The sequence below is a fragment of the Saccopteryx leptura genome, chromosome 9, assembly GCF_036850995.1.
Source record: "Saccopteryx leptura isolate mSacLep1 chromosome 9, mSacLep1_pri_phased_curated, whole genome shotgun sequence".
NCBI classification, from domain to species: domain Eukaryota; kingdom Metazoa; phylum Chordata; class Mammalia; order Chiroptera; family Emballonuridae; genus Saccopteryx; species Saccopteryx leptura.
In genome coordinates this window covers 46,417,298-46,439,792 of record NC_089511.1, presented here as the reverse complement: position 1 = coordinate 46,439,792, position 22,495 = coordinate 46,417,298, and the positions used below count along the sequence as shown (strand labels likewise).

The 22,495-nt window shown below is 55.0% G+C and overlaps 1 protein-coding gene across 3 annotated transcripts in view; it reads right to left on the bottom strand.

Moving 5' to 3' along the window:
- Positions 1-21,852, bottom strand: part of LTBP4 (latent transforming growth factor beta binding protein 4) — a 34,058-nt gene extending 12,206 nt beyond the window's left edge. Inside the window, exons 1-24 of one of the 3 annotated variants that reach the window (XM_066350265.1) lie at positions 21,680-21,852; positions 19,837-19,895; positions 19,526-19,670; positions 18,940-19,049; positions 13,996-14,187; positions 13,565-13,812; positions 13,386-13,488; positions 12,943-13,017; positions 12,721-12,843; positions 11,705-11,869; positions 10,887-11,036; positions 10,648-10,767; positions 9,913-10,044; positions 9,703-9,828; positions 8,819-8,944; positions 8,105-8,347; positions 7,499-7,624; positions 7,283-7,402; positions 5,870-5,998; positions 5,525-5,650; positions 5,033-5,155; positions 4,700-4,831; positions 732-863; positions 527-652 (exon numbers count right to left, since the gene is read on the bottom strand). In XM_066350265.1, the coding sequence (XP_066206362.1) occupies positions 527-652; positions 732-863; positions 4,700-4,831; positions 5,033-5,155; positions 5,525-5,650; positions 5,870-5,998; positions 7,283-7,402; positions 7,499-7,624; positions 8,105-8,347; positions 8,819-8,944; positions 9,703-9,828; positions 9,913-10,044; positions 10,648-10,767; positions 10,887-11,036; positions 11,705-11,869; positions 12,721-12,843; positions 12,943-13,017; positions 13,386-13,488; positions 13,565-13,812; positions 13,996-14,187; positions 18,940-19,049; positions 19,526-19,670; positions 19,837-19,895; positions 21,680-21,840 (3,292 nt within the window). In that variant the 5' untranslated portion in view covers positions 21,841-21,852. Of the gene's footprint in view, positions 1-526; positions 653-731; positions 864-4,699; positions 4,832-5,032; positions 5,156-5,524; positions 5,651-5,869; positions 5,999-7,282; positions 7,403-7,498; positions 7,625-8,104; positions 8,348-8,818; positions 8,945-9,702; positions 9,829-9,912; positions 10,045-10,647; positions 10,768-10,886; positions 11,037-11,704; positions 11,870-12,720; positions 12,844-12,942; positions 13,018-13,385; positions 13,489-13,564; positions 13,813-13,995; positions 14,188-17,488; positions 17,791-18,939; positions 19,050-19,525; positions 19,671-19,836; positions 19,896-21,679 lie in introns of those variants that run through there. The other 2 variants (XM_066350266.1, XM_066350267.1) reach the window with 2 other exon arrangements.
- Positions 21,853-22,495: the final 643 nt, after the last annotated feature.

The following is a 22,495-nucleotide window of genomic DNA, read 5'->3' as shown; positions in this document are numbered from 1 at the left end:
TTGGCATCTGTCAAAACTTAGGGAATGTATAATGAAGGTTTATGCATTTCACTGTATATAAATTGATCTACATGTAAAAATATTTGTAAATACATACTGAATTCTGGTTAATGATATGCATACTGAAGAATTTAGAAAGAAGTGTACTTGATGCCGGTAATTTAATTTTAAATCTATCCAAAAAAATTAACTGGATTTATGGATAGATATATGTAAAATGATAATAACAGAATACAGGTCATACTGTATATTTGGAAAATGTCTTCAAAAAATGATGGGGAAAAATAAAGCACGTTTATATACATTTAAGATTAGCGCATTTTACATACTTTATGTGTGATTTTTTAAAAGCATTCCCAAAATAAAATCTAAACAAAGAGAGTTTCCTGACATAAAGATGATCTTATATCCCAAGGTCTAAGTTCCACATCCCGAAAGTTTACTTGTTCAAATCTATGAAGAAGGGCTGGGCCTGACCCACCTCTTTCCCACCCCGTGGCCCCACCCACCCCCTGGAGCCCCGTACCCACGCAATGACGCCCATCCCGTGCCCCCTCGTAGCCCTGGTCACAGAGGCACTGGAAGGAGCCAGGCAGGTTCTGACATACAGCATGGGCCCCGCAGAAGGACCGGTTCCGGCATTCGTCCATATCTGCAACCAGCAGACAGTCAGGCCATTGCTGGACCTTCTATCTCCTCCACAGTTCACCCAATGCCTGACGGACACCCACCCTGGCATCCTCCCCCAGGCGTGGGCTGGTAGCCAGGGTCACAGGCTGGCATGCAGCGGTAGGAGCCAGGGGTGTTTTCACAACGCTGGGCTCCACAAATTGCAGGGCCATATTCTTGGCACTCATCCACATCTGCAAGAGTGGGGACAAGGGAAGGGAAGGAGAGGAGAGTCACAGGCCTGGATTTACAGGTTCCTGATGCCACTTCTAGTTCTCATGACTGAGACGCCTCTATCAATCTGGTATTCTAGGAGTCTGAGCTTCTAAAGATTGACAGGTGATAACTCCCTATGGTGTCATGGCCATTTCTCACATAGCCCGAACCTGGACCCACCTCAGGCTTTTTCACTTGCTGTTCCCTCTGACAGGAACACTTTCCTCAGCTATTGGCATGGCTTCCTCCCTCACTTCACTCAAGTGTCTAAGTCAAGCCCTCCTAGCACCCCTCCCCCACTGCCCTGTCATCTCTGTCCATTTATCCTGCCATAATTTTTTTCCTTCCTTCCTTCCTTCCTTCCCTCCTTCCCTCCTTCCTTCCTTCCTTCCTTCCTTCCTTCCTTCCTTCCTTCCTTCCTTCCTCCCTTCCTTTTTTATTAAGTGAGAGGCGAGGAGGCAGAAAGACAGACTCCCGCATGCACCCAGACTGAGATCGACCCAGCATGCCCCCAACCTGGGGATGCTCTGCCCATCTGGGCTGTTGCTCCATTGCTTGGCAACTGAGTCATTTTTAGCTCCTGAAGCAAGGCCATGGAGTCATCCTCAGTGCCCTGGGCCAACTGCTTGAACCTTTTGAGCTATGGCTATGGGATAGGGAGAGAGAGAGAGAGAGAGAGAGAGAGAGAGAGAGAGAGAGAAGGGGGAGGAGTAGAGAAGCAGATGGTTGCTTCTCCTGTGTTCTCTGACTGGGAATCGAACCTGGGACTTCTACATGCCAGGCCAACGCTCTATTGCTAAGCCAACTGGTCAGGGCCTATCCTGCTATAATTTCCTTTTTAATTTGACATATTTGGCCCTGGCCGGTTGGCTCAGCGGTAGAGCGTCGGCCTGGCATGCGGGGGACCAGGGTTCGATTCCCGGCCAGGGCACATAGGAGAAGCGCCCATTTGCTTCTCCACCCCCCCCTCCTTCCTCTCTGTCTCTCTCTTCCCCTCCCGCAGCCAAGGCTCCATTGGAGCAAAGATGGCCCGGGCGCTGGGGATGGCTCCTTGGCCTCTGCCCCAGGCACTAGAGTGGCTCTGGTCGCGGCAGAGCGACGCCCTGGAGGGGCAGAGCATCGCCCCCTGGTGGGCAGAGCGTTGCCCCTGGTGGGCATGCTGGGTGGATCCCGGTTAGGCGCATGCGAGAGTCTGTCTGACTGTCTCTCCCCGTTTCCAGCTTCAGAAAAATACAAAAAAAAAAAAAAAAAATTGACATATTATAGCCATCCCCTACAATGCAAACTCCACACAGCAGGGTGTCTGTCTTGTTCCCCACTATATTCCCTGGGCATGGTACACTACATAACATATATAACATACAGTAGGTACCACAGGTTGTTTGTGGAGTAAGTTTTAAATTAATTTACCACATTATTATCTGTCCTCCCCATACACATCAACTCCATGAAGGTATTGTGTTTAACTTACTGCCTGTTGTGCCCCCAGTATCCTGCACACAGCAGGTGCTTACTGCATTTTTGTGGAATTAGTGAATGGGCCCCTGAAACTAGGTTTCCATGAGTCAGAGGTCTGGCAACCAGAGAGCCAAGGCAGCCAGCCCACAGCCATTTCTTTCTTTCTTTTTTTAATTAAAAAAAAACAACCACTTATTGCTTGATTTTAGCAAGAGAGGAATGGAAATGAGAGACAGAGAGAGAGAAACCCAGGAACATCAGTCTGTTCCTGTATGTGCCCTGACCAGGGATCAAACCAGCAATCTCTGCAGTTCGGGATGATGCTCTAACCAACCAAGCTATCTTGCCAGGGCCCACAGTAATTTCTTCTGTTCCACAAAATGCTGACCCACATTCCATCCAAAAAAAAAAAATCTTAGATTAGTCCTAGCCTCGTCTCAGCCAGCAGCCTGCCAGAGCCTGCTGGGGAAACGGGGCAAGAGGGCTGAGGGGTGAGAGGTGAGAAGTGAGGGGTGAAGGGTGAGGTGGGGTTACGGAGGGCTGGAAAGGCATGGGAAATGAGAAGAGTAGGCAAGGGGTAGTCTACAGGCGGAGCAGAGACAGAAAAGTATAGACCTGTAGTTCCCAAGGCCTGGAGAAGTCCGAGGAAAAGCAAAAGAACTAATCTGGAGAGACAAATAGCACTTTGAAGGGCAGAGGTTAAGTGGGCAGGGGCCAGTGTTTGGAGAAACCTGAAGAATGTCACATTGGGAAAGGCTGGGGAGCAGGACAGCGAAGGTTGTGCCTCTTTGGAGGGACAGCGGGAAAGAGAGCGAGTGGTGGAAGGTAGAAAAAGTACAGGTCCAAAGAGAAGGGGCCTGAAGAGGGAGAAACAGGGAGTTTTAATCAGACTGACAAAAGGGAGGGAGGATAACTGTCCTTATGTGAGGAGTTAACTTGTTGGGATAACTCAACCTGCTGATGGGGTATGGACTGCTTCTGAAAGCGAGGCTTGGCCTGGTCCCTGAGAGTAGTGATACCCCCCACCCTCCCACTTTGCCTCTACAAGAAAATACAAGACATACTAAATTTTTTTTTAATTAAAATAATATTAGAGCCTGGCTGGGTAGCTCAGGTGGTTAGAGTGTCATCCCCATACACTTGGTTGTGGGTTCTATACCCAGTCAGGGCACCTACTAGCATCACCTAATGAATGCATAAATGTGAAAGAGAAACAAAATGATGTTTCTCTCTCTCTCCCTTCCTCTCTCTCTCTCTCAAATTGGTAAATAAAAGTTTTATTTTAATTAGCCCTGGCTAAAGCATTGACCCGGCTCACCAGGGGTCACAGGTTCCAAGAAGCAATCAATGAATACACAACTAAATGGAACAACTAAGTGAAACGAGTTGATGCTTTTCTTCTCTCTCCTTTCCCCTTCCTCTCTCCCTTCCTCTCTCTCTCTCAAAACAATGGAAAAGTTAAAAAAACAAATTTAAAAAATTAAAATAATGCCTGACTAGTGGCGGTGCAGTTGATAAAGCATCGACCTGAGACGCTGAGGTCCCAGGTTCAAAACCTGATGTCTCTGGCTTGAGCACAGGCTCGCCAGGTTGAGTGTGGATCACTGGCTTGAGCGTGGGATCATCGACATGATCCCATGATCGCTGACTTGAGCAAGGGGCCACTGGCTCGGCTGCAGCATACCCCCAAGTAATCAATGAACAACTAAAGTGCCACAAATATGAGTTGATTCTTCTTATCTCTTTCCCTTCCTGTGTCTGTCTCTTTCGCTAAAAAATAAAATTAAAATAATATTGAATGTCAACTGTAATTCACAAATAAAAAGAATTTAAAGAAAATGAAAAAGACACACTGGTGGCTTATTTCCAGTACAGAGATGGGGAAAGACTTAAATGCATTGGTTGAAGTCCTTTCTCTCCCCACAAGTCCGTGAGGCAGGCGGTCCCCAAGGGAAGTAACTCCATCAATTTAAAAGCGAGGGCAACCTGACCAGGCGGTGGTGCAGTGGATATAGCGTGGGACTGGGACACGGAGGACCCGGATTCAAAACTCCGAGATCATGGCTTGAGCACGGGCTCATCCCGCCTGAGCATAGGCTCACCGGCTTGAGCACAGGGTCGCTGGCTTGAGCCCAAAGGTTGCTGGCTTGAAGCCCAAGATTGCTGGCTTGGGCAAGGGGTCACTCACTCTGACGTAGCCCCACTCAAGGCACATATGAGAAAAGAAAGCAATCAATGAACAACTAAGGAGCCACAACTAAGAAGAACTGATGCTTCTCATCTCCCTTCCTGTCTGTCTGTCTCTGTCTCCGTAAAACAAATAAAAAATAAATAAAAGCAAGGGCAGTAGTCTCACCGTCACAGGTGCCCTCAGGGCCCGCGTTATAGCCAGGGTCGCAGTCTCGAACACAGCGGTAGGAGCCAGGGGAATTCTCACAACGCTGGGAGCCGCATAGGGCTGGGCCACGCTCGCGACATTCATCCACATCTGAGGGGTGAAGCAGATGAGGCAGGGTGGAAGTAGGGGAGATAGGGAGGCAAAAGAGAAAAAAATGGAGGGGGCAAAGGAGGGGTGAAGACAGCCAAGAGGGGGAGGCAGGGACGCAGAGAAGAGAGCAACAGGGTAGAAGAGGCAAGACAGGAGTCCAAGGATAGGAGGGAGAGATCAGACCGTGGCGGGGCATCTCACCGAGGCAGGAGGCGAGGTCTGGGCCAGCGCGGTGTCCCGGAGGACAAACGCACTCAAAGGACCCGTCGGTGTTGGTACAGATGCCGCTCTGGCAAAGGTCCTCCTCACTGCATTCGTCGACATCTGCGGGACAGTAACCAGTATCCTGCCGACATCCTCCTCCGCTTAACCTCCTAAGTCACGCCCCTTCACAGCCCTCTCCCCGCCCCTCTGGCTCCAAAGCAATCAATAGTTTTTCCCGATCTGTCTCAGACTCCTCCCTTTCCTGCAAGCCCCACCCCGACAAGCTTACACCTTGTTCTTTTCAATCACTGCCCAGCTATCCAGATTCAGCCCCACCTCTTTCTCCTCCAAACCTTGCCCCCAAGATGCATCAAGACTCCAGTCCAAAATATAGACTCCCCATTCCGCCCTTGGGTTCGGACTACTTGTTTTGTCTTTTCCTGGTATAAGAGCACCCTTCCCGGGTCCAGGCCCAGCCTGGGTACAGACCGAGACAAGAGGCACCGCGGGGTCCGGGCCGGTAGCCGGGGGCACAAGTGCAGGCAAAGGAGCCGTCGGTATTGAGGCACTCGCCGTGGGGGAAGCAAAAGTCGCCCTCGAGGCACTCGTTCACGTCTAGGATACAGGAGAGATAGAGCTGGGGGCCACTGGATCCACCCCCGAGACCCAAGCCCCGCCCACAAAGCGTCAAGCTTGCCCCCAAGGGGCACCAGAAGACAGGTTTCTAAGCTCCACCCACAGCTCTTCACTCCAACTTCCATCTCCCTAGTAGGCTTCGCGCTGGAACCCAGGGCCATCTCACAGGCTCTCCAGTCCTTGTCCTATCCTGCCCACCTGCGCAAGGCCCGGGCCGGCCAAGCGGTGCCCGGTAGCCAGGTGCGCAGCTGCAGTGAAAGGAGCCTTCGGTGTTAGTGCAGTAGCCGTGGGGGCCGCAAGAGGCGCCTGAACTGCATTCGTCCACATCTGTGGGAATGGAGATTTTCAGAAGGGGTGCAGTCTAGAGACACACCAGACTGATCCCCTTGGGACAAGGAGTCTGGAAGGATGGTGGGAATTGACTTGGGTTGAATATGAGGTGAAGGCTCAATGGCAAAAGTGGGTTGAGGAGACCAGGATTTTCTGATTCTGGGGACCATGATTGGGGGTCCTGTGGGTCTGGGTTTCTGGGAATTCCCTATGCCAGGATCCAGGGGTCAGGTGAAGGGACTCTGGACTGATACAGAGGTCAGAAATTAATTAGAATAATGGGTCAGGTAAGGGGGGGTCCTCAGGTTACAACAGTCTCGCCATATGACGTTTTGAGTTTACAATGCTCACTCCCATAAAAACTTTAAAAAATTGAGACATGAGTGTTTGGGCTTATGCCCTTAGCCTCTTACTTATGGACTATGTGGGCAAACTAGGTTAGTTGTACGCCTTGGAAGAGTATTCAGTAAAGCTGTGTGTTTGTGTTTTTATGTTCTAGGTTATGATTTTACAACTGTGATAGGATAGGTGACTTAGGCTAGGCTGTGTTTCAACTTACACCAAAAATCAGGTTACATAATTGTTGCAGGAACAGAACTGTGTCCTAACCTGAGGACCCCCTGTATTGTAAACCAGGACCACTGGAAGCTATTCTGTTGAGTCAGGGGTCAGAGTCAGTGACTGGGATCTGACACCAATTAGGGTCAGGGGTTATAGTTAGGGTCTAGAATTCTGCCTCTAGTCAGGGATTGGGGCCAGGGATTATGAACCCAATGAGGCCTTAGGGAAGGGATTCTGAAAAGGGACAGGGACAGTGAAAGAGATAGGATCAAGGGTCACAGTCAGGAGTTGTGGTCAGGGTTATGGTCAGGAGTTATGGTTAGGTCAGATGTCAGTCAAGTTTAGGGGTCACAGGTCATATACAGGCCAGGGACAGACAGGGTTAGGAGGGTTACAACTGCTATGGAGTTGTGGTTAGGGGTTTTTAGCAAGGATCATGATTAGGGTCAAATATCCAGTTGAAAATTCATGGTTCACAAAATAAGAAGTCATATTCAGGGTCAAGGGTTGTGGTCCAGGTCGGGAACTGCAGTCTGAGTCAGGGGTCCATGGTCTGTGTTAAAAGTCGCAGTCAAACTTTGAGGGTTGTAGTTCTGGTAAGGGAATTAAAGTCCAGGTCAGGAGGTTATGGACCAGGTCTAGGCTGTAGTCTGGGACAAGGGTCACCATCTAGGTCAGAAGTTATAATGCAAGCCCAAGGTCACAAGGACCTGATCTCACCAGTACATCGGCCACGGGACAGGTGGTATCCAGCAGGACAAGCCCTGCACTGGAAGGAGCCAGGTGAGTTCACACACTCCTGCCCAGGACATGCCAGGTGGTTCTCACATTCATTCACATCTGGGGGCAGGGGACAGTAAGGCCTTCAAAGAGTGACCCAACAGCCCCCTCACTCATGCTCAGTCCTCCCTCCCTTCACTCCCTCCCTGGCCTCACCCTCGCATTCGGAGCCAGCAGAGTTGGGTTGGAAACCTGTCGGGCAGACGCACTGGAAGCTGCCTTCTGTGTTCTCACAGCGGCCATAGGCGCAGGGCGTGGGGCTCTGGGCACATTCATCGACATCTAGGGTAGAGGGGACAAGTGGAACTAAGGAAAGGACCTGGATCCATTCCCATTGCCATCACTGCTCACCTCAGAATTCCAGTCTAAGGCAGCCTCCTGGACTTCGCTTGGGCTGCTCCTTCTTTCCCCGTTTCCCCATTAATGGTTCCTCCATAGCAGCCAGGGTTAAGACCTGGATACCACCTCCTGCATGTGGCCTTCCTGCCTCAGAGCTGTCCCCTCCTCAGGGATCCCACAAGCACAAGAGTATCATCCAAAAAGGAAGGTAAAATGGAGAATACCTTCATATTTAGAGAAGGGGAAGAAGACTATAGAGTCAGATCCTCCCCACCTCCCCACCTCTCAGTCTCTCTACCAGAGTTCTGTCCCTGTCTTCCACCACTGAGTTCCATCACTCTGCCTCTCTGCCCCCCAAGCATGTCTCTCTCCAGTCCCCAAAGCAAAAGGGGAATGGAGTACTCTTGGACTCAGCACCCATACCTTGGCAGGGGGCCCCTGGTCCTCTGGACCGGAAGCCAGCAGGGCAGGCACAGTGATAGGAGCCTGCCGTGTTATCACAGCGGCCTGGCCCGCAGGGTGGTGGCTCCTGGGCACACTCATCCACGTCCTCTTCACACGCTGAGCCCCGGAAGCCAGCCGGGCAAACACAACGGAAAGAGCCGGGCAGATTCTCACAGACCCCTCGGCCACAGAGCCCGGGGCTCCGGACACATTCATCCACATCTGTGGGGTGGGGTGGGGGGCAGTCAGGGAACCTGTGTCATACCTCCTTCATGCCCCCCATACTATTCTCTGCCTCTGACCTCCATCACTTTGATTTTCCGCCCTCTACCATGTTGTCCGCATCACTCTAAACAGCATCCTTCATTACTCTTCCTCTGTGCCTCCATCATTTGGCCATCCTATCATTCTAACTCTCCATCCTCCATCCCTCTGTTTTCAGTCCCTATTAAAAGCTGCCTGTCTGTCTCCCATAACTGACATATCCATCCTCCATGACTCAATCGTTCTGTTTCCTATCACTTGGCCTCTCTATCCCTATGTCACAGTCTCTACAGCCACCAGGCTGCACCTCTGGTTCTCAGAATCTGGCCTCTGTCTACCATTAGTCGGCTCAGTCTCTTCAATCCTCATCACTGCCGCTCTGCCTTACCCCTGAAATCCCCATCTCCTCTGCTCCTTCCAGTTCCTCACCCTGGCAGCTTGCTCCATGGGGCGCAGCCTGGTACCCAGCAGGGCACACGCACAGGAAGCTGCCTGGCGTGTTCTCACAGCGCCCGCGGTCACAGGGCTGTGGCACGCGGTGGCACTCGTCCACATCTGCGGGCACAAACCCTGCGGTTGAAGCTGGGGCAGACACCCCCCTCCCCAACGCCCCGCAGTCGCCGGGCGGGGCGGCGCAGGGGCGGAGCCAAGCTTGAGCCTGAGCCAGAATGGGCGGGAGACGGGCGGAAGGGAGGGATTCTAAATAGGTGGATTTAAGACGAAGGCGGGGCTTGAGTGGGGAGAGAAGGACACTGTCTGGGGATCCCACCAAGACAGAGGCTACGAGGTGAACCGTGAAGGGGCCAAAGTGGGAAGAGCAGAGGCTGAGCAGGGCAAGGGAGGGAGGAAAAGCTTTGGGAACTGAGCAAAGGGGTAGCAGGAGAGAGCGAAGGCGTGATCTTGGAATGGGGCACTGGTGTGTCAGGGTGGGAATCAAGGAGTCACGGTCAGTAGATAGATTTCGGAAGTTGCAAGGCAGGCGCGGGGCTTGCGGGCGGGCAGGAGCTAGTCTAGCAGATGGAAGCGGTGAAGGATCTGCAACACGGGACGTGCAGGGTCAAGGGAGGGCGGAACTCTGACCAGGTCGGAGAGAAAGGTTGAACAATAGTAGACCCGAGGGGGCAGTTGGGCCGGGAAGAGGCAGTGGAGGTGCAGAAGGGAGCGCGGGAGCTAGTCAAGGGGCGGGGCGGGGCCAGGGGCCGGTGCAGCAGTAGAAGGAGCAGAAGGAGCACGGGGAAGCGTGAGAATGAGGGACAAATGGAGCAAGATCCGTACAGAGGTGAAGCCTGGAGCCGGTGGGGCAGATTTCTTACCCAGACACTCCGTGGCCCGCGGGCCAGCTCGGAAGCCAGGGCCACACACGCAACGGAAGCTCCCTGGCGTATTTTCGCAGCGCCCGGGAGCACAGGGTGGGGGCATGCGGCGACATTCGTCCATGTCTGAGGGCACAGAAGGGGCAGGTTAGAAGGGGACCTAGCACAGTCCCCCGCCCCGCCTCCGTCTACTCACCCTGCCTAGCTCACCGATGCAGTGTGTGCCCTGCGGGCTGAGCCGGAAACCGGAATCGCAGGCGCAGGTGTAGCCACTGGGCCGTGGGATGCAGCGTCCTGGGCCACAGACCTGGGGATTGCGCTGACACAGGCCTGCAAAGGGACCTGGGGGGGGGGGGTGTCCAGTCACCGGGATTCCTCCATCTCTGAATCCTCTGACCCGTTCATCCCAGTACAACACCCTCAGATTCTCTGCCTAAAACACCTTCATAGATGTCCCTCCCCAAGCCCAGTTTTCCACCTGTGATCATCCTTTCTCTTATCCTGGGAAGTTCTCATCAGAACCTCTCCTTGAATTTCCCCAAAATTCCACACTAAAGTCTTCATTTAAAAATATTTTGGTCTCCAATTCTCTGCCTCAGATATGTTCTTAGTTCCCTCATGAAAATAATTATTTGTCTAACACTAACTGAGCACTTACTATGTGCCAGATGCTTCAGAGACAGCTCACTGAATCCTCACAATGACTGGCATTTTGCAGATGAGGAAACAGACTCAACGACTTGCCCAATTAACAGAGATGTTGAGCTCAAGCCTGTGGACCCCAGCTCTTGAGGTAACCACGACCCAACCCTCCATACTTTTATCTCTTCCTACCCTCCTTATCTGGCTGGCTGTGGCATCCCTGCTTGTTCTAGCCTTGAAATTTCCCCCTAAGATCCCCGCTTGTAATAGCCCAATCAATGCCCTGGATTCCTTCTACTAAACCTGATTCGGGAACCTCAGGACCAGTCCAGGCTGGGATGCTCGGTGAGGGAAGCTCAGGGACTGGCCGGGGCTCTGGGCGAGGTTCTGGGCGAGGTTCTGGGCGATGGGTGGGCAGAAAGCCTGGTAAAGAAAAGCTATCATTGAGTGGATTTGGTTGTCCCCACTCCTCTCTTTTCCTTTCCCCATGGGGTTGGGCAGCCCCTGACAGACAACACTCCCTCCTCTGGAAGCCAGCTCACCTGTGGGTGACCGAGGGGTGGAGGGTGGGGCACGGGGCTGGCTGAGGGACACTCGGGGTGGCTCCTGGCTCAGGGGCCTGGTGTTGTAGCGGAGGTCAGAGGCCGAGTAGTGGTAGCCAGGGCCAGCAGGGCAGATCTCCCGGAAACCCTCTGGGAACAGAAAAGGAAGGGAAAGGCAGAGAGAGGGCATGGAAGCCAGGAACAATAGGGGGGAGGAGTCTAGTTTCTGGCCTTGGTGGAGGTTGGCCTGAGAATGTGACAGGGGTTTGGGTTAAGAGCTAGGATGGAGTGGTACCCTAGCCAAAAAATGGAATGTCTTAGAGTTTAGGTGTGGGACCAAGGATAGTGTTCCCTATTTGGGATGGTGTCGGGGTCTGGTTTGGAGTCCTCAGAAACTAGGTTGAAGGCCAGGAAATAGGTCCCTTGTGGGGTCTGGTTTTAGACAGAAGCTAGATTTCCAGGGAAGTGCCTCAGGAAGGTTTGTGTCTGGGTCGGGGCCCAAAGTGGAGCCTACTCTGAAGGCATTGTCTCAGGAGCTGGGGCCTTGGCTAAATAAAGCATGGGACAGAGGCCACAGTTTAACTTTAATAGGTAGTGTGTCTCTGGGGTAGGTGGTGACAAAGGATGAGTGTGGCCTGGGGTGGAGTTCACTCTGAGGGTAGCTGGTCTCAGAGGTTAGGACAATGGCCAAGACATAGGGCCCAACCTGGTTTGAGGTCTGTGTTAGCTTTAATGCCCGAGGGTAGGGTTTGGGGCTGGGTCTAGAGCTGGCACAAAGTACAATAAGTCTAGGGGTAGGCCCCGCAGGAGGCGCTCACCTGAGCCGAAGGGTGGGCAGAGCTGGCAGCCCCGACCCCAGGCTTTGCCCACGCGGCTACAGCAACAGATCTGTTTGGTGATGTTGCGCAGAATGGGTAGCGAGCAGCCGCCATCGCGGAGCACGCGGAAGCAGGGCCCCTTGGCCTCCGAGATCACATGTTGGGCTTGGGGACGGGAGGAAATTTTTCAGAGAGGGGTTCGGAGGGTTGGGATCTCAGAGATAGGGCACCCAGGGAGAGTTTGGTGGGTGTGAGGGACATTCAGGAGAGGTCAAAGAGGGCTGAGGGTGAGGGGTCTGGAGGTCTGAAAAAGGTTTGGAGCCTGAGGAGAGTCTGAGGCGTGAGTGACAATCTGAGATGGATCTCGGTCTGAAGAAGGTCTTGTGTGTGTGTGTGTGTGTGGGGGGGTATGAATGGATTTGGGAGGCCGAAAGGAGCTGAAGAAAGTTTAGGAATCTGGCCCCTGGCTGGTTTGCTCAGTGGTCAAGTGTCAGCCTGGCTTATAGATGTACTGGGTTCTATTCCCGGTCAGGGCACACAGTAGAAGTGACCGTGTGCTTCTCCACCCCTCCCCATCTCCCCTCTCTCTATCCCATCCTGCAGCCATGGCCTGACTGGCTCCAGCGAGTTGGCTCCTGGATGCTGAGGATGACTCCATGGCCTCAGGCCTTAGGCGCTAAAAATAGCTTGGTTGCCAAGCAACAGAGCATGGCATAGGGGGCTTGCAAGGTGGATCCCAGTTGGGGAGAATGTATGAGTCTTCCCCTGCTCTCACTTATTGAAAAAAAAAAAAAAAAAAGTCGGGATCTGAAAGGATCTGGATCCAAAAGGTATGAGGGATTCTTAGAAATGGCTGTAGAAGGTCCAGGAAGTCCGAGAATGATCTAATAAAAGACCTGGGAGTCTTGGAGGATCTAGGGGTGTCTAAGGGAATTAAAAGTCCAGGGATGTTTTGGGACGAGGTCTCCTCAGAGTGGGACATGGGACCCAGCCTCAACTCCCACTTGGTGGCTCACAGATGCAGCTGCTGCGAGATGAATCCAGCAGGAAGCCATCAGGGCACACGCATGTGTACCCACCACGTGTGTTCGCACACTCCCCATGCTGGCAGCGCCCTGCGGTTGCGCACTCATCCACATCTGTGATGGGAAATGGAGTGGTCCAGGTGGTATCAGGGACAACCACCCTATAGGCCTCGCCCCTACGGCCAAGCCCCTCCCACCCCTGTCCCAGCTCACCTTCACAAGACCCATTAATTCTTTCAAAGCCAGTTGGACACGCACTATCTGGGGCTCCCACTCGGTGGGCGTTCCCTATAGAGAGAGGAGAGGAGTTGGCTAGAGGAGAGAGGAGGAAAAATAGAGTGGGCGGGGACAAAAGTGGGGTAGAAGGCATTAAAAGATGTTGGGTGTCGTTTGAGTTTAGGGTCGACCTTAAATTGGGGTCTGACAAAAGACAACATAGGAAATTGCAGAAATGCATGACTGGGGCCGTGGCACAAAGTCAGAGTGAGAGCACGGTCCTAGAATGATATGGTCAGGTCTAGACTGGAAGTGATCACCACAACTGAGTAGGTGTGGCTAATTTGTGAACTGGGGTAATCTATGTGTAGAGTTTGAGGGGTGGCGAGATTCTCACCCCTCCATAGCTCCAAACACCTCGAGGACGTCCTGAAGCTTACCCAAGTGCTCGGAGCATGACTGACATTCATGAACACCCCAGGCCACGCCAGCCCCTCTGCAGCAGACTTCCTGTGTCCGGAGCCCGGGCAGTGGGGACAGGCACTATAGGAAAGTGTTGGGTGAGCGCTCCCCAGAGCTATAGCAGGATCGAGACCCCTCCCCACCAGCCTCCTCTCACTTCGCCTCCACGCAGCTCCCGAAAGCAGTAACCGAAGCCCGAGGCGTCTGAGTAGCTGTCCTCGTGGGGAGCATTCTGTGCCAACACAGTATAGGGCGCAGCTGCCTCCGCCCGTGCCGCCGCCTCCGCCCTTGCCACTGCTTCCGCGTCTGCCACCTCCCAAGGGCCGGACACGCGCTCCACCTGGTGCACCACCACGGACGCTTCCTGCGGGTGCTCTACGTGGACACTCACCATCGACGCCACGCCTGGAAGGAAGCACCCCAGAGCAAAGGAGTGTCTACCTGGGCTCTTCCGGAGTGGGCCTAGGAATGGGAGGCGGGGAGCACTGGGGAAGGATACTTAGGAGAAGGCAGGAAAGATGGGGGTCAGAGGAATGGCAAGGTGGTGGACTGAGGGGTAGGAGAGGACCCCGGCCGCACTCTCCTTACCGTGCTCGTCATCTCGGTGGTTGGCCAGTGGCATGGTGTACACCGATCGGGTGAGGCCTGGCATGGCTGGGGCAGGGGGCCTGGCTCCTGAGGAATGCAACTGGCAGAATTTGCCAGCGAAATCCGGGGGACAGAGGCAGCGGTCAGGCTTCACGCACACACCACCGTTGTGACAGATCAAGGGACACAGAACTGGGGGGAGAGCAAGCACACTCAGAGCCAGCAACCCTTCTGACAGACTTCCCTGGGCTAAGTTGTTTACACCTTGAGCTGTCTTCTGCCACCTCCACCAATCCTTGGCCACCTGCGTTGGCTGGGTCCAGTTGTCCAGACCTAGACCGCTGTGGTACAGCTTCACCTACTGGGTCAACTTGCCACTCCCTCGGCTCTTCATTCACTTTCATGTTAACACCACCCTCCCTCTAGAGTCCCACTTTCTGAGTCTCCAGCGTACCAGCCCTACTACCCACACAGCACTATCCTTGCCCCTTTGGCTCACCCCACTCACTCTAGTTTACTGTAAGTATTTATTTATTTATTTACTTACTTACTTACTTAAATGTATTGGGGTGACATTGGTAATAAGACCATGTAGGTTTAAGTGTACGTTTCTATGATACATGATCTATATATTGCATTGTGTGCCCACCACCCAAGGTCAAATCATCTGTCGCTATATATTTATATTTGGCCCCCTCATTTAGCCCCGCCCACCTCATCGTCTGACTGTGAGTTTTGCTGTTCCAGACCCAAAGACCCAGCTAGTTCTTTGCATTGACTAAAACCACATTTTAGTCTCTCCTGGCACCACTAACCCCCTTGCAGCCCTCAACTCCGCCTATCAAGTAGCCCAACTCTCTACCTTTAGCTCCGCCCACGTCCTCTCACACTAATTTGCCGGGACTCACTAGTTCACGCCCCTCCCACCTCACCTCCCAGATATCTGGGTGTCCTAGCCCCTCCCACTGCGCTATGTCTCCGCCCACCTCCCCATTGGCTCAGGCTCGAGTTCTAGATTTGCCTTCCCGCCTCCAGTATCCTGCCTCCAGTATTCCCCGGGTGGGGCCACCAGCGAGAACGGGCCTCCTCTCTCTGCGCACCCTCGCTGGGCCCCAGGCCACCTCTGGGCGGGGCACTGCCAGCTGTGCTGCGGGGTAAACAAAGAGAGGGGCGCGGCAGGGGTAGGGCGGTGGCTCCGCATTCCGGATCCTTGGGGAGCCCCGACCCGCTGAGCCAAAGGAGGCTGGCCATACGCTTCGAGGGCACCCCCTCCCTTTCTCCCCAGGGGCGAAGGAGAACAGCTGGAGACAGCTGTGCAGAGGGGAGGAAGAGGGCAGGCGTCCGGGGCCGTCCAGGAAGGCGTGTGTGGTATTCTCAGCCACACACTGGAGAGGAAAGCCTAGAGAGAACCCTCTCAATTTACAATAAAGACACTAGATTCCTGGGAGAAGATCAGCTAAGGGCAGTGTTCTGGGTTCAAAGACGGTTCAGAGGAAACAAGCCTAGCTTAGAGGAACTGAGGCATCCATTCAACAAGATTCCATTAAGTCCTTTTGGGGAGAATCACCTAGAAAAAAAGGCCCTTCTAGGGGATGGCCAGTTTGAGGGTGCTTCTGGGAGTCCCCAGCACATGAGAGCCTCAGTAGTCTGGGAAGACTCTAAGGTACTGTGGACTCCCCCTTCCCCCTTCCAGCTAAGGGACTAAATGCCTAAATCTTTTGTTTAATGGCTGCCTGGGGAGAGCACAGTGTCTGGAGTCCTCTTGGGAGAATCAGCTGATCCTGACCAACTCTGGGGTTCTCTGATGATAGATGGATCAGAAGTCCCTGGGGTGGGGGTCAGCTGGAAGAGCAGGACTTGGAAAGACAGAAATTAGGAATCTCTGATGGGACTCAGTTGGAAGCATAAAAGAAAACAGTCTTTTGTGGGAAGAGAATTCAGCTAGGAAGTCGAATTATCAGTTATAAGGCTGTGACCTGGGGCTTCACCAAAAAGTGGGGAGCAGTAGCTAAGGGACAGTACTACAGCCTTCTCTGGTGAGGGGCAAAGTTTGGGGGATTACATCAGAAAAATGGGAGAGAGGGAATTTCACTGGTGGGGTTGTTCTCTGGAGTCTATTGATGGGGGTGGGGACAGGCTTAGGGTCTGAGGACAGAGACTCTGGGCTGCCCTAGTTAGGGGAGCCAGGCCAGGACTCCAGGGTGCTCTAATAGGGGACCTTAAGTGGGTGACAAGCGTAGGAGATACTTAACTAGGAATCAAGGTTCCAAAATAGGAAAGGTCTCTGTCTAGGTTGTGGTAATCAACTAGGTCTGGAGGCACTTCCCAGCCCCTGGGAGCTTTTCTCCACCTTCTTTTGGCCTGAATGCAGTTCCTCAGCCTAGCTCCCTGAGGGCTCTCGTGCCAGGGCAAGCGGCTAGATGGGCATGGCCAACTCCATGCCCCACACCCCTGGAGAAGTAAGGAGCTGAGGACATCAGGGTCCTGTTGAGGTCAGCCCCCCTTCACATGCCCCTCCTTGTGCCTCCAGGGGCTTGGCACCCGCCTGGGCACGGCGCCTGGCACGGGCACGTTGGGGCTGGGCCGGGAGGGAGTGAAGGAAGGAGGGAGGAAGGGGAGGAGAGAAGGAGTGGCAGCGGGCGGGGGCTTAGGCGGGAGATGAGCTCACGCTGCCGGGGCTGGGTTGGCTGGGGGCCAGGCTGGGCGAGTTCTCGGCGCCAGGGGCCCCCACTCCCCACTCCAGAGGGCCTCTTGGGTTGGGGGCAAGTAGGTTCTGGCCCCGAGAGTCTGCCCATCCCTTCATCCTGGGGCAAGCAGGTGGCCCGCTCTCTCCACCTTACCTGAACCCTAGGGGGAGCTCCCCATCGCTAGGGGTGCTTGGTGCGCACCCTCCCCCTGTCTCTTCTGCCCCTAGGGGGCGCCCCATCCCCTAGGCCTCCTATTTAGATTTCTCTCCCACGTGTGATTCTTGCAACTCAAGGTCTTGCAGAAACCCTCCTATGGACCCTTTCCCTCTCAGCTCTTCGGATCCACTTTCCTCACCCCAATCCCCTTCCACATAGGCACGCCCATCCTGGACTTTCCTAATCCCTCTCACCTATAGACGCAGAAACTGGGACCCCCACCCAGGGCCCTGAAACTCTCCCTTGGGCTCTAGGGACCCATCACAGTCTCAGAATTCAGGCACCCTTTCCCCAAGCTCCCAGGCCCCTCCATTCTGGTATCCTCAACTTTGACTCAAAGGCTCGAAAGTCGACGCCAATTCCTTCAAATAGGACATCGCAGGTTACTGAGAACCCCCACTGCTTAAAAAATCAGGACCCTCAAGACCCAACCCCAAAAGCCAGGAATTTAAAGCTCTTTTTTACATAACCAGGGATCTCTCAGCACAAGGAACCTGGGCTTCCTCTCCCTGGGCGACTGTCTTTCCCAACCCCGGGGGTTCCTCCTCCCACTGGGAACACCTCCCTCGGGACTACCAACCCGCACTCACAGGCGCGGAAGCCGGGTCCCCCCGGGGCCGCCCCGCCGGGCGCGCCGCTGTCCACGCTGGTGGTGTTGCGGGGCGCGCAGATCGGGGTACAGCGAGGGCCGGTGGGCCCATGGACGCAGCGTAGGCTGCACACCGCTGGGGTAAAGCGCACGCGGAGGCGCTCTCGCGGCTGGCTCTGTCCGGGCTGTGGCCCGGGCAACGCTAGCAGCACCAATAGCGACACCCAGAGCAGCCGCGCGCCGCCCGCCATGGCTGCAGCGCCGCGCTCCGCCGCGCCGCCGCCCCAGCCCGCCGGAGGGGCCCGGCCGCACCCGCCCGCCCGCGGGGGAGGACGGCCGCGCCCCCGCTTAGGCCCCCCCCCCTCACCACCACTCCCTCCCTGGCGGCCGCGCGGGGGCGCGTGGGGCTGGGCGCACAGCCAGAGGCGCGCAGGCTGGGCGCTAGACTCACAGGGGGAGGGGAGCGCCCCCTCTGCCCCCTCACATCAACAAGTGAATGAGGCCCGCAGAGGAGCGGCAAGGAAGGGAACAGGTGGGGGCGGGCCCGTTTCCCCCCCCAGACAGGGCTGAATCCATACAGAGGAAGGAGAAGTGGGGGCCGCGTTTAGGGAGGCAGCTAAGGGCTGATTCTCTGCCCTAGGTACAGAAAAAAAAAAAGGGCTTCATATGGATAGGGTACTGTCATGGCACATCTGGGCAGCCAGGTGGCACATCTGGGTGAAAAAAGGGTCAGTGCACCTGGACATATCAAGAAATTGGGGGTCTGGATGGTGGTCAGGACGATGGCGTGGGGACATCTGAGACACTCACATCTGGCCAGAACACCCCACACCTGGTAGGAAAAGTCAAAATGGATAAGGGGAACCGGTGGACTGAGGATGTGGGCGGGGGTCCTTACATCTGGCCAAAGGCCCACATCTGGAAGACTTTAGGGAGGAGGGGACACATCTGGGCTGAAGGCCACAGCAGGGGGAGACTTTTGAGTGTGGTTAAAAACTAGGGGGTGTGCTAGCCCAGGGGCGAGAGCTGGAGGAGAGGAGAGCAAGGGAAGCAGGGGGAGGCCTTTGGCCTCTAGCCGCCCCGCAATTTTGGGCATTCGATGACGGGGCAGGCGCCAACCCGCACAATCGCTTTTGTTGTCTGGGCTAGTTCAGCTGCGCTCTCTGCCGGGACAGCGCCCCCCTCTCTGGCCGCGGGGAGCCGGGACGCCTGGCTTCCCGGCCCCACCCCCGCGGGTCAGAGCCTCTGGCCGACGTCTGGTCTTGTCCCGGGCTCACCTCACTAGGCCGGACGCCGGGGTCCCTCGAGGGGGCCGTGTCCTGGGGTGGGGTGCTGAGCTATAATGGGGGGCGGCTAGGCAGCCGCTGGACCGTGGGAACCAGACGGCTTTATCTGGCCCGGAACACCCCCCCCCCCCGCCCCCGGCGGCAGAGGAAAGGCGGATGTTCTTACCCCGGGCCTGGCCGGCAGGGGCGCGCTGTGGGGGCCTCCTTCTCAGCAGTGCCCGGCCCCCCGGCCCACGGGGCCGCAGTCGCCTCAGCAGAGCTCTGGCCTCCTGTAGCCTGTGTGGGAGGGACCAGAGAAGGAGCTGTACCCGCCAGGTCTTCCAGTAGCGGGTCTGCCCACCCAACTACACCCCACCCCACTACAGGACCAAGCCTTGAGAAGTCTTTAGAGGCTTGGCGAGAATCAGAGACAAAGACGGTAGGGAAAAAAGGATGCAAAAGGGAGAAAGGGAAAGAAAGAGGCCCAAAAGAAGAGAGACAGGTAACAATGAGAGTAACAGAAAGAGACAGAAGTGGGAAGAGGAAAGAACAAATACAGAGGGGGCAGAGACAGAGATAGAGACCGAAAGCCTCAGAGATTGCAATAGGCAGGAAAAGGAGAAATAGACACAGATACAAGTTGATAATCAGAGGAGAGAGAGGGAGAGAGAACGAGAGGAGGAGACCCAGAGAGCAGAGTGAAAGATGTGTCAGAAATGATGGCAGAGTGGGGAGCTCCTGAGCATTTGGTAGGGTAGGGACTGCACACTCACGTCAGTGGCTGCCAGTTAAGGGACACCTGTCTCTTCCTCACGCTGGGGCTGGAGCTGGGGCTCGGCAGCACAGAGGGCACTGGTGTCAGGCACAGCTGAAGGCCTACACACTTTCCGGGCGGGCAACTCTGGACCCTGCAGGAGGCTTCAGAGACAGCCAGGGACTAAGTGGAAAAGGACAGATGGAGTCCCTCTTGCCACCAAGTGCATCCAGAGCTCCAGCTGAGATGATGAGTGGAGAAGGGAGTCCCCAGCCCCTCTGCTCCTACCCCATTTTACCCCCTACATATATCCTACCTAGGAGAACCCACCTCTGAAGGAGCGGCTCCTGCTGGGTGACCGGGCTGGGCAGCAGCGACAAGCAGCAACACTATAAACAGAGAGGTGGAAGTCTCTCAAGTCCCTAGCATTCTAAAACTACCCAAAGGAGGGCAATGGAGATAGGGGAGGAAACGCTAAATAAGGCTTGAGGGTGCTGGAAACACATGTATGGCCAGTTTGAAACACTGCACTCAATGCCTCAGTTTCCCTATCTATAATGGGAGGCAAATTGGCTTAGCCTTCCCAGGGATGAAGATCACAGCAACCTTATTTTTTATTGTCTTCTGAAGTGTTTGGAGGTAAAGAATTATCGAAAAATGCACTTTAAAATGTTTTTTAAAAATTAAAAAAAAAACGACTCAAAGATTTCTAAGCACATTTCCCAGCTCCTACTGGGAATCTAGAACCCTGCCCCGCGGCATAACCTTGTCCTGGACAGGGCCGTCATTCCGCACGTGGCCGGAAGGTGGCGCCACTTCCACAGACTTCAGTGGCTGGGAAAGGAGGTCGTCCCTCGACTGTGGGTCCATCAGGGTGCTGAGGTGGACGAGGATACAGAAGAGGCACAGCCCAGCCCAGGACTGGCAATCCCGAGACCCGAGGTTTAGCCTGTTTCTGCCCTTGTAAGCTCGTGTTTCCCGGAGCCAGCGTCTCCTGGTCGGTTTCCCGCCTGATCAGGTGGTAAACGTCGTTCTTGGAGGAGTCTTCGCGCCAGAGGGTCTCAGATTCTGGGTAGCTGAGCCCTCAGCTCAGACGCAAGTGCGTCGCAAACAAGGGGCCCCCTAGACAAATCCATTATCCCCAGGATAAGGGGGACGAGGGCCAAGGGAGCACCCGCAGGCCTCAAGAGAAGGGCACTGGGGGGGGTTCTGAGAAGGGGAGGTCGGGCGCGTGAACTCTTTCCAGGCGGTTGGGGCCCAGTGGGGAAGGAGCCCTCCGGGTAGGAACCTCCGGGACCCCGGATCCTGCCGTCATCCCTCCCGCTTTTTCTCCGGGTTAACCCCTTCCCGGCCCCGCCCCCGGCGCGGCTCGGGTTACTAAACGTATTCGCAGAGACCGAGGCGGGAGCGAAGCCCGGGGCCTTTGTAACGAAGCGCTGGGCCGCAGGGCCGGGGGAGGGAGGGGGGTCTGGGCTGACTGCTTCCTTGATCTCGGTACCGTAGCCAGGAAGGCTGGCTACAACCCTTAAATCTACAGGGAATTCTGGGGTTTTGCCGCGAAATCACTGGTACCTCATTCAAGCCTGAAATCTTCTAATTCTAGGACACTAGAGCATCTTCCACCCTCAGGAAACCTGAGGAACACCCTTGCGGGCACAATTCTCCGCAAACCCTTCCGCCATCTACCCAAAAGTCCACGTCTTCCTCATTAGAAAAATCCAAATGTCTCTTTTAATTAATACAGGCGCCCCGAACCCTAGAAAACCAGGACACCTTAACTCCCTCATAAAATCCCTTTATAACCTGCCATACTCTTCCTCCATAAGCACTCAAGAAATTCGGGGAACCCAATTCCAGTTTAAGAGCCCCACCCATCTATCATTCTAAGAACTTAAAGCCCCGCCCCCTTATAAACTGGGACCTTTCTCTGAAAAAAAACACACCTAGAATTATCTGGAGCCACATCTATCTACATTACACACACCAGAAGAGTCCCTCCCATCAAAATCTCAGTTCTCCCCGGATTCTAACCCCTACAAAATAGGGGCCTTTTTATCCCCACCCAAAGCAGTGAGTTCTACTTCCCCTATATCAGAAAGTCCTTGGCCTCCCGGACCACCACACTTATTGGGTGTAGAGGGCACAAGAAAGAGCAGGTTGCAGTGGGGCTTACCCAGCCGGGTGGCCTGGGATCACCGCAGCCTCGACGGCCTGGCTGGGGCTGGGGCTGGGGCTGGGGCTAGGGATGGCGGCGGAGGCGGTGGCTGCGAGGAGCGGTAGCAGCAGCACCAGCGGGAGGGGGCAGTGGCCGCTCGGGCCAGGCCGCCGCATCATGTCCCGCGTTAAGTCCCGCTCCAGGCCGGCTGTCTGTCCAGCGAGTCCGGCTCGGCGCCTCCCTGCCCCACTACCCCGCCCGAGGCCAACTCATTTTCTCCACTGTCCCAGTCGCGGGCTGCGAACTTCCCGCCAATCAGAGGCCGGTGCCTCCAGGGGCGCTGCCCGAATGACCAATCAGAAGGTAGCAGGGGCGGGGTTAGAGGGACAGGTGTTGGGCGGGGGGCTCTGGGGCCTGCCTGGAGTTTTCAGTGCTGTTAGGGGAAAATCGGGAGTTGGTTATTGACTCAGTGAACCCTATGGTGAAAGAAAGGCCCAACTATGGAAGTGCTGTGACCCCTTCCACGACTGGGAGGAATGTGTAGGTGGACAGGGTCCCCCAAACTAGACTTCCACTCGCTGGCCTCATCCCTCAGCTAACAGTTGTAGGAGAATTTGATCAGAATTTGCTCTGTGACTGGTGTAGATGCTGGAAGCCCCTACAGGTGCTCACTTCGCATGTGAGAGACACATGATTTTGGGGACAGAGCATTCTGCACTGGGCCCCAGGTCTGGCCCCTCTGAGGGTTCCAGGCCGATTCTGGACATTCCCAAAGGATTCGCCCCTTCTATAGTCCCTGTGCTTCATGAATTCCGGGCTCAACAAGCAATAGCT